Source organism: Alosa alosa, chromosome 13 (assembly GCF_017589495.1).
Source record: "Alosa alosa isolate M-15738 ecotype Scorff River chromosome 13, AALO_Geno_1.1, whole genome shotgun sequence".
In the NCBI taxonomy this organism is placed as follows: Eukaryota; Metazoa; Chordata; class Actinopteri; order Clupeiformes; family Clupeidae; genus Alosa; species Alosa alosa.
In genome coordinates, this window is record NC_063201.1 from 17485873 (window position 1) to 17502277 (window position 16405).

Below are 16405 nucleotides of genomic sequence, written 5' to 3' on the forward strand. Positions count from 1 at the left end.
GAGGCAATTTGTTGAGTAGTGTGACTCCAACCATTTGATTTTAAATGTAAAAAAGACGGAGGAAATAATTTCTGCATTTTGTTGCCTTTGTACTTGTACTGTACCAATAAAGTTGAAATCTAATAAAATCTACTCTAAAGTTTGATCCTAAGAAGGTTGGCAATTGTACTCCACTCGTCATACATAATCAGGCAATCACACAAGTGCAGTCCTACAAATACCTTGGGGTTCACATCAACAGTACACTTTAACATGCAACACTCACGTTAACTGGATTATGCTCCCAATTGCAACAGAGAATGTTTTTTTTTTTTTTTTTTGCACAGACTACGTTTGTATGGTGTGGAGCAGAGAATTATGCTCATGTTTTACCAGGCTGCCATAGAGAGCACAATCAGATATGGCATGACAGCCTGGTTTGGAATTGGCTTTAAAAGCAAAATTTGCTCATTTTACTCCAAACAGCAATGAAAATAATTGGCCAGAAACAATACAAAAACACTCCAGTACAAACACTCCAGTCCATTTTCGATCAGTGTGACCCTTCCCATGTTCTGTTTTCACAATATGAGATGCCACCATCAGGTTGATGATATCGGATATATCATTGCAGATTAAACAGATTTAAAAATTAGTTTGCTCCAATTTCAATAAGTATTCTTAGCAAACAACTTAAATAGTCATAAATCACATGCATATTTGTATTTATTTGTTTTCATTTTAACTTATGCTTATCTATCTATCAAACTTTTTTTTTCTCTAAGCCTGTGTTCAGTATGTGTGTGTAGGATCCTCACATATTGGGTGTGGTTGTTTGTGTGTAGTGTAGTATGTCTGTTTTGTTTCCATTTCTAGATGTGGTGTGTTTGAAGTTTGTGTGTATAGTTTGTGCCTGTGTGTGTTCGTGTGTGTGTGTGTGTGTGTGTGTTTGTGTGTTTGTACAGGCTCAGACAGGTGAATGTGATTGGTTGATTAATCTGGTACAGTGAGGCTCCATAATAGTCTTGTTGTACCCCTGTAGGTCTGACAGGCATGATGAATGAGTGGTCTTGACCAAATGTGTATTGTACAGGCTGAGCATACACATACACAGAGAGAGAGAGAGAAAGAAAGAGAGAGAGAGAGAGAGAGAGAGGAGAAATAAATACACACATATAAAATGTAATGCTTTAGTTTGTTTTTGTGTGTTTCTCTTATACTACACGGCACAGAAAGTTTGACTTTCTGTTTTACATAGATAATAGACCCATATGACACATACACACACACACACACACACACACACACACACATACTGTGCTAATGGCTTAAACACTGTCATTTAGGCTACATGTGGGCTTACTCCCCTCCCGCTGCACCCCTGTCTCTGTTGGGGGACGGGAAACCGTCTCATTTGAATTTGAGGAATAATTACCATCCTCTCTCCACTTACCACCTGCCTGCCTGCCGCTCAAATCCTCGTGTGTGTGTGTGTGTGTGTGTGAGTGTGTGTGTGTGAGTGTGTGTGTATATGAGAGAAAAAGATAAAGAGAGGATAGGGAAAGAGATTGCACTTGCTTTGTCATGAGCTACATCCCGCTAGCATGAAGGGGATGGACTATTAAAGGCGCCATGGAGGGCTTTGTCCAGCGGGAGGCATCAGTCAGTGTAAAAGTCGTAATGCCTGGAGATTCCCAGGTGTGCGTGTGGAATGGACTGAACAGAAGGCATCAAAACCTGAATCTCTCCCAGCTCTGTCTCCGTCATCTCCCACAGTCAATTACTATCTATATGTTTACTTTATTTATTTTATTATTTTATATTTACTATGGTAACAGTGTATGCACAACAGGCATTAGAGTCGCCCCACCCCTTGTAGAGTGTGCAGTTGTAGTTGCTATAGAAACCTGTGTCCTGTGGTGTGTGCTGGTGGGATTGTGTGGATGAGGTCTGGCGCAGGTTGGAGTGGCGCGTGTGCTTTCACATGGCAGTAATGCTGCTGTCTGCTCCCATGGGAGCCGCGTGCTCCCGCTATGCCATATCTTGTCTCTGTTCTGGTGCTTTGGACTAGCCTTTACACTGACCAACTAGCCTCCTGTCAAACCTTATTCATTTGTGTACTTTTTATTCATTTTGTGTTATTTATTTATATGATAAATAATGTGTTCATGTGAAAAATGCCTGTAGTCGTGCCCATTTGTCCTCTTCGTTTCCACATCACATACCATCCACTCCACACCTTAACTACCCCCGTCATTCCCCAAAATCCCCCCACAATCCCCCTTTCCTACCTCACATTACCCCCCACTCCCCCACCCCCCTCTCTTCCCCCAGATTCAAGGGTCGTCTGAAATAAATAAGGTCCTGTGGAGGCGAGCTTGTGGATTGACAGGGAGAGCTGGGTGATGGATTGTCATGCCCCCCCCCCCCTCATCTCCGTCTATCAATCACTCGAGCTTTGCTGCTGCAGGTGGATTTTTCCCTGGCTCAGCGTTTCCTGCCTGAGCCGTCGGTGGTGCTCACACACGGAGCACTGTTGCACTTTTTAATTCCCTTTTGTGTGCTCTCAAGGTAGACTGACAGCCTCACGCCTTACAGAGGAAGCATAACAACAGGGCTTGTACCAAGGAGAAGGCCAGAGCACTAATAATGTGTTGCTTTCTCTCTCTCTCTCTCTCTCTCTCTCTCATAAAAGAGGGTTGTGGATGGATAGAGTGACTGGTCTATGTGCTCTGCAGTGGGATGACAGTTAAGCCAGCAACCATTTCTCCATACTTAGAGAGATTAGAGAAGGGGGTCGAGGTAAAAAGGTCAAGACTGTGACCTCATGTTCTTGCTGTACCCCTTGCCCCCTGGTTTTAACCCGTTAGCTAACCTCCAGCTTAGAGCATAAGGAACCGGAACATAAACACAAGCCAGATGAAAGCATCCTGGGAAATCTGTATGGCCCTGCTTATAGATGACCCTCTGATAATAATCACTCTGTCCAGTCACGTCATCAGCATCACCATGACCTCATCAACCTTTGGCAGCAGCAGATAGGGTTCAAAGGTCAAATGGATGAGAGAAGTACAGTAAATCCAGCTGGGTTCAAGCTAAAGCAAAAGTCATGGTCGCTGTGTGTAGCACAGGTTGGCCTAGATGTCCACACTGGCCAGTGAAATGACTGGAGGCACAGATGGAGACCCATGTGGTGTCCAGCTGACACCTTATGCCGGCGCTGAGCCCATGTCCGCGACTATGAATTCGTCCAGTCAGGGAACTCTGAGTAACTCTGACCGGACTTCCGGTGCGTTTGAGCCAATCGGCTTCTTGCGCCCGCAGGGGTAGTTGTTTAAATGCGGCACTGCTTGGATGGCGGTGTGCAGCTGTTTGTGTGCAGTGACATGTTAAGCCTGATGGGAGCTGCAGTCGGCAGCTGTGTGCTGTGTGGGGAGAAAGGAGGACAGTGGGGATGAGAGAGATGAGCCCCTCAGCAGCATATAGGGGGTAGGGGCCGGTCAGGAGCTGGAGGCTGTGGAGGGATTGGCGTGGTGTGTGGAGGGATAAAAGACGGTGCACACTGTTGATACACAAGCACAGAGGCTCTCACAAGCATACAGATTAATGCATGATAGTATTAGCACATAGAGAGCATATCTGGTAGGAGTGTGAGCACAACATACATTTTATTCTGTAGGTGTGGAATGCACTAGGAAGGGCATTTGTGTTGTATTGCTATTGCTATACCTTCTTTTAGGAATAGGAATCAGTAAAGGTCATTATCATCAAAGACATCATCATTCAACTTGACATTCAGTAAAAAAGAAATCAAGAAGTCTTTTTATTATGACTAAACCAATTTAATGCAAATGTATTTAATAATCACTACTTGCTCACATTTCAAAACTCCACTTGCCCCTGAGTGCTATTCTGAGTGGGTAATTGGCTACAAACTTGCTTCGGTGCTTTCATTTCAAGATGTAATGTTGCTCTGATGCCTTTTGCCTAATGAGGCCCGTTGCTCCGCTATTGCATCACTTCCTGTGGCAGTGGAGTGTGGGTCTGTCTGGGTTTGGGCTGATCGAGAGACACTCCTCAAACTGCAGCGGCTGCAGAAAATAGTTTTAGGAGAGCAGCGGTGTCTGTATAGTCTTGGGTTCTACCCCCTCGCTCTCCTCCCCTCGTCTTCTTTGCCTCGTTGCTTGTCTTTCCTCCACCCACGTCTCTCCTCAGCTCTCCGTCCCCCACTCCCCCTCCATCCCCCTCTTTTCTTCTCCTCTCCTCATTCTTCCCATCTCAACCTTCATCTCCTCCCCTTGGTTTTGGGGATGCCGGTTCTCTCTCCAATCATTCTGTCCCCTCGCAGCGGAGGAACTTCACAGAGAGCACCTTCACCTCAGTCGCCCCCTTCCCTTGGCTCAGCGGAGGGGGGTGTGGACTGTTCGGAATGCTGCACACTGCTGCTGAATGCTCTAAGAGGGAAGGAGCTGGAGAAGAAGGAGGGACAATGGTGGACAAGAAGAGGCATGAGATCTGTTTCGAGAGAGGAATGTGAGAAATGCTGTGAGCGAGGGAAAAAAAGGAGACAGAGAAAAAGACATGTGGTAGATGGAGAGATCTCAATCTCTCTTTAACTTTTAAAATGCCATTGTGTGCCATGATGTGGTTGGCCCCCATGGCACAGCATCCTGCATCTTGTAAGTCATTAAGAGCTGCAGCATAAGACTATAGACTTGAGGATATGTAATGTGTTCTCCAGTAGCTCCTCTAGTAGCTTCCCCCTCACAATAAAATGTTTGCCCCACCCACTCTCTCTCTCTCTCTCTCTCTCTCTCTCTCTCTCTCTCTCTCTCTCTCTCTCTCTGCCCCTAATGGAATTGTCATTATTTCCCATGCACCCTTATTTACCCTTAATGATGTTTGCATATCCTCTCATATGAGGGGCTGGGGAGGAAGCGGCAGAACCATCAACACCAATCCCATTTAAGATCGGCTGAATGAAATAAAAGCCTTGGAACATTTCTTATTAATGGATGTGAAGGGAATTTAATAACTCTAAATGAAGTGCATCCAAAGGCAGCTGCTTGAGGAGATACTTCTCACAGAGGCTGTGCATGTGTGTGTGTGTACTGTATGTGTGTGTGTGTGTGTGTGTGTGTGTGTGTGTGTGTGTGTGTGTTTTGTATGTGTGTGTTGTGTAATATTGGACAAACCTACTCCAAGCTGTATTTTAACCTATGCACTGCTCCAGTTGAACTTGTTAATGCCACAGGGAACTTCATGTGGAGTCATCGTGCTTCACTAAACTGTAGATCTGGGGCATGTTGAGCATTGGGGACTCCCATCCTAAAACCTAAATCCGAATCACATATGAGTGTCTAATCTAGTGATCATCAGAGGCTGAAATGGGAAAACAAAAGTCTTCCGTGCTGTATCAATGCAATAAAAAGCTATTAGCAGGCATTAATTAAACGTTGTACTTAATGTTTATAAAGTATTTATAACTGCATTTAAGCATTTTTACGATTTATTAATGCTGAAGCTAATGGTTTCTTCATGTAAATTAATGTACTGAACTTATTTAGTAGGCTGTGAATATGAAACAGTCGTCATTAGTCAATGTTTTAAAAACATTAATATTAGCAAAGTAACCATTGAATAAACTATGTTGTAACGAATGGCCACTGTAATCCAATTATACAAAAACATAAGCAAGTGCTTGCCAAGATTATGCCATGATGAAACACGCGGCTTTCTGGCTTGTTGGTGTGTTATAATGGAATGTGACCCATATGTGTGTGTTTGTGTTTGCAGGGGGTTTGCGGGGAGCGTCCATTGTTGATTCTCTGGACACGCTGTACATCATGGGACTCATGGAAGAATATGAGGAAGCCAAGAAATGGGTGGAGACTGACTTGGACCTGAACTCGGTAACATCAACATTCAGTCTTCACTCCTCTGCTTCTCTTCACTCCTCTGCTTCTCTTCACTCCTCTGCTTCTCTTCACTCCTCTGCTTCTCTTCACTCCTCTGCTTCTCTTTACTTCTCTTTGCTTCTCTGCTTTCTCTCTCCCGGACTCACAAGTCTATCCCTTAATCTTAGCTCAGATCTTCAGGTATTCAACTAGCCCGCTTGCTTGCGAGACTCAGTGGCTGTGAAGTGTGCACCCGCTTCCTTATTTGGGTTTTGAGTTGGCAGGTTTTATGACAAAACGCTTGAAATTGAATATGTGCATGTGTAGGGTAGGCTATGTGTAGGCTATGTTTAAAATGAAGGTTGACGGTCATGCAAATTCCGTGAGTTTTCCGGGAGAAATAACAAAACGGGAGGGTGCCGGGAGATGACCTTGAAATACGGGAGAAACCCGGAAAAAACAGGAGTGTTGGCAGGTATGCTCTACTCTCCTCTCCTCTCCTGTCCTCTCCCTCTTCTCTCATCTTTTCAACTACTCTCTTCTCCTTACCTCTCCTCTCCTCTTCTCTCCTCTTTTCAACTACTCTGCTCTCATTTCCTCTCCTCTCCTCTTCTCTCCTTTCCTTTCCTCTCCTCGTCTCATTTTCTTTCCTCTCCTTTGTATCTCTCTTTCTCTTTCATTACCTCCCTTTCAGCAACTAGAGCATTCCCAGATGCAGTGAGTCTTTAGTTTATTGTGGGCCATTGATTGAATCAGTCCGTTTTAATCTCTCTATTGAGGCACTGACTGGCTCGCTCTCAGTCCCTCTCTTGTGGCCCAGTGAAGAGACCAAAAGAGTCCGGTCATCCATCCATTCCTGAGTGATTCCTGAGAGAGCTCAAAGCTACTTGTGTGGGTTCTGACCCGTTCGGACCGGCCTTTGTGTGAGAGATGAGACTCTATAGTCTCCCCTTCTTCACTTCCCCCCTTTAGATTTAATGGGAAAGCCACAGACTGTGGGGGGAGAGAGAGAGAGAGAGAGAGGACAAATGCTTAGATAGAGACAGACTGTGGGGGCAGACAGAGAGAGAGAGAGAATAGAATTTTCAAAAACCCTTTATTACATTCTTGCCACAAAGTATTTACATGATCACTTTGTAAAATAAATAAATAAATAAAATCAAGGAGCGAGTCCAGTTTTCTCCAAGAAATGTGCCCACAGACTGTGGGGGGGGGGGCAGACAGAGAGAGAGAGAGAGAGGACAAATGCTTAGATAGAGACAGACTGTGGGGGGGGGCAGACCGAAAAAAACAGGCAGCAGGACAGACTGGATGGACAGACAGACTGGGGGCAGACAGAGAGAGAGAGAGACAGACACTTACTGTAGATGGAGACAGACTGTGGGGGCAGACAGAGAGAGAGAGAGAGAGAGAGAGAGAGAGAGAAGACAGACACTTACTGTAGATGGAGACAGACTGTGGGGGGGAGAGAGAAAATCTGAGGAAAGAGAGGCTGAGTTTAAAGCAAAGAGGCGAGGGCACTGCCCTTGTCCAAACGTAATCCCGTGATAATAGACTCCCCAGTGGGCAGGGGGCAGAAGGGTCGGCCAGTTGGGTCGGCATGAGACGGCCGAGATTGGCAGTGCCAAGTCCAGGTCTGCCAGGGCTTTGTATACTGACTGGCGGTTCCCCCGGCCGACTCGTCCTCGTCAGATGGCCCGTGGCCTCTCGCTACAAAAACAAGCTCTCCATTGAGCGTGTGCTCATTAGAGTGTGATGGTGCCCTGCCCAGGATATTCGAAAGATAGCCTCGTCTCAAACCTAATTGCACCCCCCTGGCGTCTCTGAACACGTTGATGTTGCAATGGATTTTCAGTGATTTTCCATTTTCTTGTGTAGAGGATGGAAAATGCCACTGTCAGAAACAGGATTAATGTCCATTTTGCACCAGCATTCACCGGTCATAACCTGCAGTTAGAGTCTTATGTCAAAATAATTGCTATGAATAATTAATTGAATTGATTAGCATAAGCTATAGCCTTCAAGCTTAACATTATTTGATGATTGTCTCTTAATTGAAGCATAATGTAAAGTGTTTCTTTTGGTTTCATTTTCATTGAACAAGTTTTTTAATGATACCTTCATTTGTGCAGTTGATTTTCTTTACGGCTCTCTGGCATGAGTAAATTAGTTTTTGAGTGGGTATTGTTAGCCATCCATTGAAATGCAGCACTATGTGCTATATTGGCATATTAATATATCCCAAAGGTAAGGACTACAATAGACTGAAATGCGTTGATTGCCTCTTTTGAAAATTACCCGAAAAGAGTCTGTGCATGTGAACACAATTAAGAGGATTTCTACACTGTGTGCATCTCATTCATGTACAGAGGCAGGTATCACACACAAGCACACACACACACACACACACACACACACACACACACACACACCCTACACCCTCCCTAAGGATACAGCATAATTTGATTAATGTGGATCTGGATGAACTGTCTGTCCATCCATCCTGTATGTTTTCCATGCCTTTTTTCTCACTATTCATTACTTTCGCTCGCTTTGATGTGTCGGACAATTACTTTCCCCCGCCAAGGCAGCGACTGCTAGAGAGGCTTGAGGATAACGATAGAGAAGGAGAAAGTCCAGTTAAACAAGAGAGAGAGAGAGAGAGAGAGGGAGAAAGAGAGAGAGGGAGAGAAAGAGAGAGAAAGCCTCCTGCACTATCTCCCCCTCATCAGCGCCTGTCATAAAGACACTGGGGGGCGGATTTACCCTCTCGCTGGCACTTTGTCACAGGAGCAGGCGGCTCCATCCGTCTCTTTCACTCTTTCGCTCTCCCTCGCTCCCTCTCTCCGGACTCCTCTGATCAATCGTTCCCGAAGGTCGCGCCAGCGTTAGAGGCGCCCATCTGTCCTGCGTGATGGAGAGCAGGGGCAGAGCTCACTCATGCCCGCTCCTATGCCCATCAGCACAAGCCAGTCACGGCCCATTGCTCTCTCTTTCTTTCTTTCTTTCTCTCCCCCTCTATCTCTCTTTCTCTCTCTCTTTCTCTCCCTCTCTCTCTCTCTCTCTCTCTCTCTTTCTCTTACTCTGTCTTTTTCAGCTCCTGGCCCTCACAGTACACTCAAATGCTCAATTTTATGGTATAGCCCATATCCTGCGGCTTGGGAGCAGATCAGCCCAATCTGACAGGTGCGACAGAGAAAAGTCCCCGTGGGCGTGGGGATTTTCGACCTGGCAAAATGAAAGATGACTCTGCCAGGACAATCCCTTTTTTACCCAGATCCCTGAGGTACCAAACGCGGTGCATTTCTCAGAGATTGCAGCTAGCCAAGCGGCTAATTGATTTACTTGATTTTCTATCTCACCCCCATCCCCAATCCCCACCTCCCCGTCCAACACACTGCATACGCACACACACACACCACCACCACCACCACTTCATAAATATGAAAACACAACTGTGAAAAATGTTCTGAGTTTCTCAAAGCCTGGGTCCTCTCCCCCATGTGTGTCCAGTGGCGGTGAGATGGATGAGAGTAATCGCTGAAGCTGTCAGGTGACTCTCATGGGGCCGTCCTCTTTTGCATCGCTTATTAAGGCGTCATTATTAGCCAGACGGCCAGGCTCTGACCGGAGGGATGGACAGCTGTCGTGGACCTGTCAGAATGAATGATGGACAGGAAATGGCCGACAGTCGCAAAAGACAACAAACATGTTGACGAATTAAAAAGGAGAGCAGCTGCAGTTCAGCACCACTAGGGGCAGACTGGGCAGGTGTTTGGATTAGGAGGGTGGCGGGTTGAGTGTGTACACATCAGCCTGGCATAGGCCTCTCTGAAGAGCACTCAAGGGGAATAATGCTGGGAAAAGTGTGTGTGTGTGTGTGTGTGTGTGTACATATTTGATCTTCACTCTTCGATTCCCTGGAGGGATGTAGAGTTAATGCTTGCGTAGCCTTGGGTGCACAGGGCCAAAGCCCAGTAAAGAGGATTCAGCGCCGCACCCAGCCCTGCATATAAAAAGATGGCCCCCTGAGGCCAGATATGATTTTCTGTCCTGATCTTCAGAGAGCCAGATAAACAAGAGAGAAAAACCTGAAAAACAACTAACAACTGTGTGTGTGTGTGTGTGTGTGTGTGTGTGTGTGTGTGTGTGTGTGTGTGTGTGTGTGTGTGTGGAAGCTGAATCATTTGAATAATCCGATTAGCTCTGATCTTAAACAGTTGCATCCTGCAGCACAGTCTCTGAGGCCTGTCTAAGTCTGGCTCCCCATTAATTGTGTCTCGGCTCATTAGAAGAAACTCTACCCACAAGAAAACGTTTCCTGTTGGACCATGTCTGATTGCATGATTTCTATTCTTTTCCTTTTTTCCCCTTTCCTCTCTTTCTCTTTTTTTAGTGTCTTAATATTTTCTTTCCTTCCAATGCACATACTTTTATTTCATGATATGTCATTGCATTAAGCCATTACATTCTAGGATCAAAACCCCTACTATGGACACGATAAGAAATGGCATAATTTAAAAAAAGAAATGCTGTAATGTTCTTTCAGCGGAAGTGCTTAAATTATTTAAACATGTCTATTTATTCCACTCACTCTCAGAAATGCTATATTGAGCATTGCCCTTCAACCTTCACCATTCAACATTCACTCAATCCTTTTTGTTTTCTGTCTTTTTCACAAAGACTGTTTCTAGCCCCTCTTAGAAAAGAAACACTTTCATGGCTTTTATGGTGAGACACCTCTAAGTGTTGTTATGCCTTCTTGTTTCTGCTCATGGACTTTGTCTTTCCGTCTCTTCCTTTCTCTCTCTCTCTCTCTCTCTCTCTCTCTCTCTCTCTCTCTCTCTCTCTCTCTCTCTCTCTTTCTCTCATTCTCCCTTTCATGGCATATTCAGTGATACATAAGACACCCCACCCTCTCTTTCCATGTCTGCCTCTCTTTTTGGTTTCCTTCTCTCTCTTCCTCACATGAACTTTGTCCTTCTCTCTCTTTTTCTCTCCTCGCTACATCTCACCCCTGTTTCTCGGGCATGGCAGACGGCGCTGATGATTTGGCGTTTGAGGGTGGATGCCCACCGTGATGGCGGTATGCCATGCCTCCGCTCATTAGAATGATTGGCACCGTTGTTAAGACGACCGGGCACCTTCGTTGCCATGTAAGGGTGCTAACATAACACACGGAGCCTAATTTGAGCCCACCGCTCCCCGGACTGAATGCGTCAGCGGCCAATCAAAGCACAGGCCTTTCAGCTCTCTTAATTGAGCTGTTTGGGAGGGTTGACAACTGTGGAGAAGAGACAAGGCCATTGCCAGCTGGGCTTTCAACAGCTCCTCTCTCTCTCTCTTTCTCTCATTCTCCCTTTCATTGGCATATTCAGTGATACATAAGACACCCCACCCTCTCTTTCCATGTCTGCACCTCTCTTTTGGTTTTCCTTCTCTCTCTTCCTCACATGAACTTTGTCCTTCTCTCTTTTTCTCTCTCTTCATCTCTCCCCTGTTTCTGCGGGCATGGCAGACACGACGCTGTTGATTAGCGTTTGAGGGTGGATGCCCACCGTGATGGCAGTATGCCATGCCTCCGGCTCATTAGAATGATTGGCACCGTTGTTAAGACGACCGGGCACCTTCGTTGCCATGTAAGGGTGCTAACATAACACACGGAGCCTAATTTGAGCCCACCGCTCCCCGGACTGGTACGTCCGCGGCCAATCCAAAGCACAGGCCTTTCAGCTCTCTTAATTGAGCTGTTTGGGAGGGTTGACAACTGTGGAGAAGAGACAAGGCCATTGCCAGCTGGGCTTTCAACAGCTCTTTGTCTTAGAGAGAAAAAAGAGTGGTACTCTCTCTCTCTCTCTCTCTCTCTCTCTCTCTCTCTCTCGGTCTCTTTTTTCAAGGAAACCGTTCAAAATTTCCATAATAAAAGTTCCTGCCCAACGATCCACATCCCCCTTGTTCTTGCAAGACACACTAGACATCCTGCTTTCACTTAGTGAGCGTGCTGTGTTCAGAAAAGTGCCCATCTCTTTTTTGTCATCTGCATTAGTTACATTGGTTCTTTTTTTTTACATTTAGGAATGGATTTCACACACATGTGGGTTGTATGGACTGTTTTTTTCTGCAGACTATCGCTACTGATGAAAAAGAGTAAAGCCTGGCGTCTTATGGGCAATGCAGCGCTCCTTTCCCTCCCTCTCATCTCCTCTTCTGCTGGCACCCCATCTCTCCATTTTTCCTTTCTGTACCTTTTCTCTGAGTCTCTTGTTTCTCTGCTACCCCAAAAAGAGGTTATTTGTAATTTTGGTTTTCAAATGATCACGGAGGCACAGATGGGCTACCTCTTATGTGTAAAAGCTCCAGCTTTTGTCACACATGAAAGCAACCTGCTGCTTTGCATTAAAGTGGATTCTACCCAATCTCAGATGGATGCACTCAGACTCTGGTAAACTTCAGTCCACTCCTCTCGAGCCTGGGCCACACTCAGGCCTACTGTACACAGCTAGGCAGGCTTCAAATATAGTCGACGCCTTTGATATTTTACCTGATGGTTATCCCTCAACCTTTGGCGCACACACACACACACATACACACACACGCGTGGACTGAAAAAAGATTCCTCCTAGTTAATCCAGCCTGAGTGACAACTGGGTTCCTGTAACACGCAGACAGAGGTCACTCAGCAGAAGGTCTTTCAAGTGCAGTCGTAGTGTGTGAAGCAGTTGAACCAGACTGTTTCTATTCAGCAGGTATCTTTAATGGTCTGACACACATTCATGCACAACAGTGTGTTTTGACCTTTTGTAGAACCCAATAATGAATCATTATTCCCAAAGACTCCCTCACAATAATATCTGCTAATCAAAATATAATAAAACTTGATTATGTCCTAACTTCCCAATAATGTAATACATTTTTACATCAATGGAAGGCTATTACAAAAACATTCTACAACTTTGTTTCACACAAGTGCCTATTGACAAGATTCCCACATCACTCAACTTTATGTGCAGCCATAGTCACAGATGGCTGAGGTGGTTACTTGCGTCCAAACTAGACATTGCTGTACCATATGGCTACTGATCGTCTTCACAAATTATTGCAGTGTTTTACTAGGGGCAGTCAGTCATTTCACCACACCCAACAGTGATTTGTTACATTTGAGACTGCTTCGAGTGCACTGACTGGAGTGTGCTACAGAATGGAGAGGACTTAGAGGAGTTCACACATTGCACAACTGACTACCTGAACTTCTGTATGGACATTGTTGTTCCCACCAGAACTGTACGCTGCTTTCCTAACAACAAACCTTGGATAACCAGCAATGTCAAGACCCTTCTCAATAGGAAAAAGATGGCGTTCAGAGAGGGGGACATGGCAGAGCTGAGGCGCGTGCAAGGGGAACTCAAAGTCAAGCTGAAAGAGGCTAAGGAGGACTACAGATGGAAGGTGGAACAGAAGTTGCATCAGGAAAAGGATCAGGATCTTTGATTTCTCAAGTGCTTTTAACACCATCCAACCCCTCAGACTGGGATACAAGCTCTTTCAGATGGGTGTGGACGCTCATCTGGTAACCTGGATTACAGATTACCTGACCGAGTGACCACAGTTTGTCAGACTGAAGAACTGTCTCTCTGACACTGTGATCAGCAGCACCGGAGCGCCACAGGGAACTGTGCTCTCTCCAGTCCTGTTCACCCTGCACACATCTGACTTCTGCTACAACACCGAGTCATGCCACATGCAGAAGTTTTCTACTGTTTTACTGCTACACTGTTTTTCATGCTATATTAGCACACATGACCAGTGGCTTCTGCTACAATACTGAATGGCTGTAACCCTATTACCTCAACCTATTCTTGCACTCACATATTTTTTTATATTACCTTGTCTACATTATACTTTACTCTCTTATTTGTCCATATTATTTATGCTGGTCTCTAGACCTTATTCTTGCACTGTTGCACTGTTGGACTACTGTTGGACTCACCATGACACTCACTCTCTTGAGCACCTTACCATGCACACAGAACTACAGGACTACTGTTGGACTACTTTTTGCACCTTCACCATGACACTCACTCTCTTGAGCACCTTACCATGCACACAGAACTACAGGACTACTGTTGGACTACTTTTTGCACCTTACCATGACACTCAGGGCCAGATGTACGTACATTTGCAAACGTAGCGTTATCAGCGTCATGGATAAACCGCAGACTGCGAACGCTGTCAGACCCAAGTTTCCATCGTATTTATCAAACTAGTGTAAACTGTGCCTTTCTCTGCCTTTCTCCGCCCATAAACGCAATTTACGAACATCCACAACTGAATAGCAGAGCCTATACAAGCGCAGTTGAATGAAGTTAACTGATGACAACATTAAAAAGAATTAAACGTTTAGCGATCATGAAATTATACCATACATGATAAGATGTCAACAAGCAGGGAGATAATGAAGATCAGTAGTTTTACTCAAAGTACTTGTGCATGTAGGCTATGGAAAATTAGTCAAATCTAGCAAGTAGGAAAGTGAATGATGTGAAAGTAAGACATTCAAAAGGCCAACGAAAGTTAAGGTTGCTTTTGATAGTACAAATACTTACAAAACTGGTGCTCTAAATAGTGATTCTGTTGTCTTTGAAAGGTTCTCTTATTGACGCATTGAACTGCAATTTGGATTAACACCTGCTTTTACAAAGCGGAAGTATTTAGGCGCCAGAATAGGCGATGCGCTTTCAGGAGCAGTCTTTGTACATACCGGAAAACATAATTAGAGCTCTTTCGGCTTCCCTCTCATTTTTTTCGCTAAACTCCCACTTTCCCCTGGATCCTCCCATGAATGCATATGTATGACCAAAAACATAATTAGCCATGTTCAGCTCCGCGACAAGCAGTTTGCTCATCATTGCGACCTGTTTGTACACATACTGTACCTGCAATGATTTTACCGCGACGTTACAAAACAAATCTCGCCTGGAAATTAGGGCAAAAGCTGGCGTTAGTACATCTGGCCCTCACTCTCTTGAGCACCTCACCATGCACACAGAACTACAGGCCAGTCCCGGCCCTGTCACTGCAAGCGTCTCATGCTTCACACTCAAGCACACTGTGGATTTTTTTATTTAATTCATATAGTATATTTAGTATTTAGTCTTCTTACATGTGTGTGTGTGTGTGTGTGTGTGTGTGTGTGTGTGTGTGTGTGTATAGAGAGAGAGAGAGAGAGAGAGAGAGAGAGAGATAAAGCAGTAATTGCAAGCTTTAGTTAGCCCCGACGCTAGGTAATGAAGGCAAGCTTTCAAGCCCTGAGTCACAGGAGGCGGGGTAAAAAGCCCTGAGTCACAGGAGGCGGGGTAAAAAGCCCTGAGTCACAGGAGGCGGGGTAAAAAGCCCTGAGTCACAGGAGGCGGGGTAAAAAGCCGGGGTAATTAGCATGTTTGAGTTTTTTCTGCATAGATTCTCATGGGTGTCATCTGGAGTGGTGCGGTGAGAGCTTGTGCTTCATGTTGCATCTTATTTGTCTGTCTCTTTTCAGTCTCTTTTGATCTGTCTCTTTTGATCTGTCTCTTTCACTACCTCTATTTTTCTCTCCACCTCTCTCTCTCTCTGTCCTTCTCTGCCTCTTCCTTCCCCCTCACTATCCACCCCCCTCACTACCTCTATTTTTCTCCCCCTCTCTTTCTCTCCCCATCTCTCTCTCTCTCTCTCTCTCTGTCCTTCTCTGACTTTTCCTTCCCCCTCACTGTCCACCCCGGTTCCTCCATGTGTGTTGTATGAGGCTGCTGTGCTCATCTCTGCCTGGAAGGGAGACATCTGCCAGGAGCACACACATGCACAGCTGCCACCATAAACATGTTTAACTATGCAGGGGGAGCGTTGTGGAAATAGCGTGGTGTGGAGGGTTGTGATGCGGTGTGGTGTGGTGCGGTGCAGTCCCTCAAGCTTGCAGTTCATGTATTAATTACGGGGAATGCTTTTCTGAAAGTGCACAGATGTCACTAAAGATTGCATGCCTTTCATGTCTCGTGTGTTGAAGAGGTGAACATTGCCTTTTGGTCTTACCTCAAGGGTGACAAAAAATACTGTAAAAGAACAAGACTGAAAAGGGAGAGTCAAGGCAAGACAAGTCTTCATTAGGAGGTGAAGAGCACCGATTACAAATGGAAGTGGAGCAGGTGAAGGTAGAGGCCAGGCTGTGGAGAGGTGAGGCTTTGACCATGCCCTGATGGTGGCGTGCCGTGTTGAGTAATGCAGAACAGGTGCCTGCGGTTTTTCATCCATTTTCAGGTGTCAAGGACCACTTATCTAGCACCATGGAACACACAGAGGCATAACCAAATGAGCCAATGCCATTGAAGTCGTTAGGCATTTCAACGTTTTGAGGGATGAACAGCAAAATTGCACAATTTCAACCCAATTTTTGCTGCTCTTATTTCTTCATTGTATGTGCCTTCTTATTTAGTTTTTATTGTTTACTTGAATGTTATGTTTGTCTGTGGACTTAATTGGTAAAATATGTCTTGTCTCCA

The 16405-nt window shown here is 45.3% G+C and overlaps 1 protein-coding gene across 2 annotated transcripts in view; it reads left to right on the top strand.

Moving 5' to 3' along the window:
* Positions 1 to 16405, top strand: part of LOC125305831 (mannosyl-oligosaccharide 1,2-alpha-mannosidase IA) — a 197521-nt gene that overhangs the window by 120494 nt on the left and 60622 nt on the right. For both annotated transcript variants that reach the window (XM_048260825.1, XM_048260826.1), the window contains exon 3: positions 5776 to 5891. In XM_048260825.1, coding sequence (XP_048116782.1) covers positions 5776 to 5891 — 116 coding nt within the window. The remainder of the gene's footprint in view (positions 1 to 5775; positions 5892 to 16405) is intronic.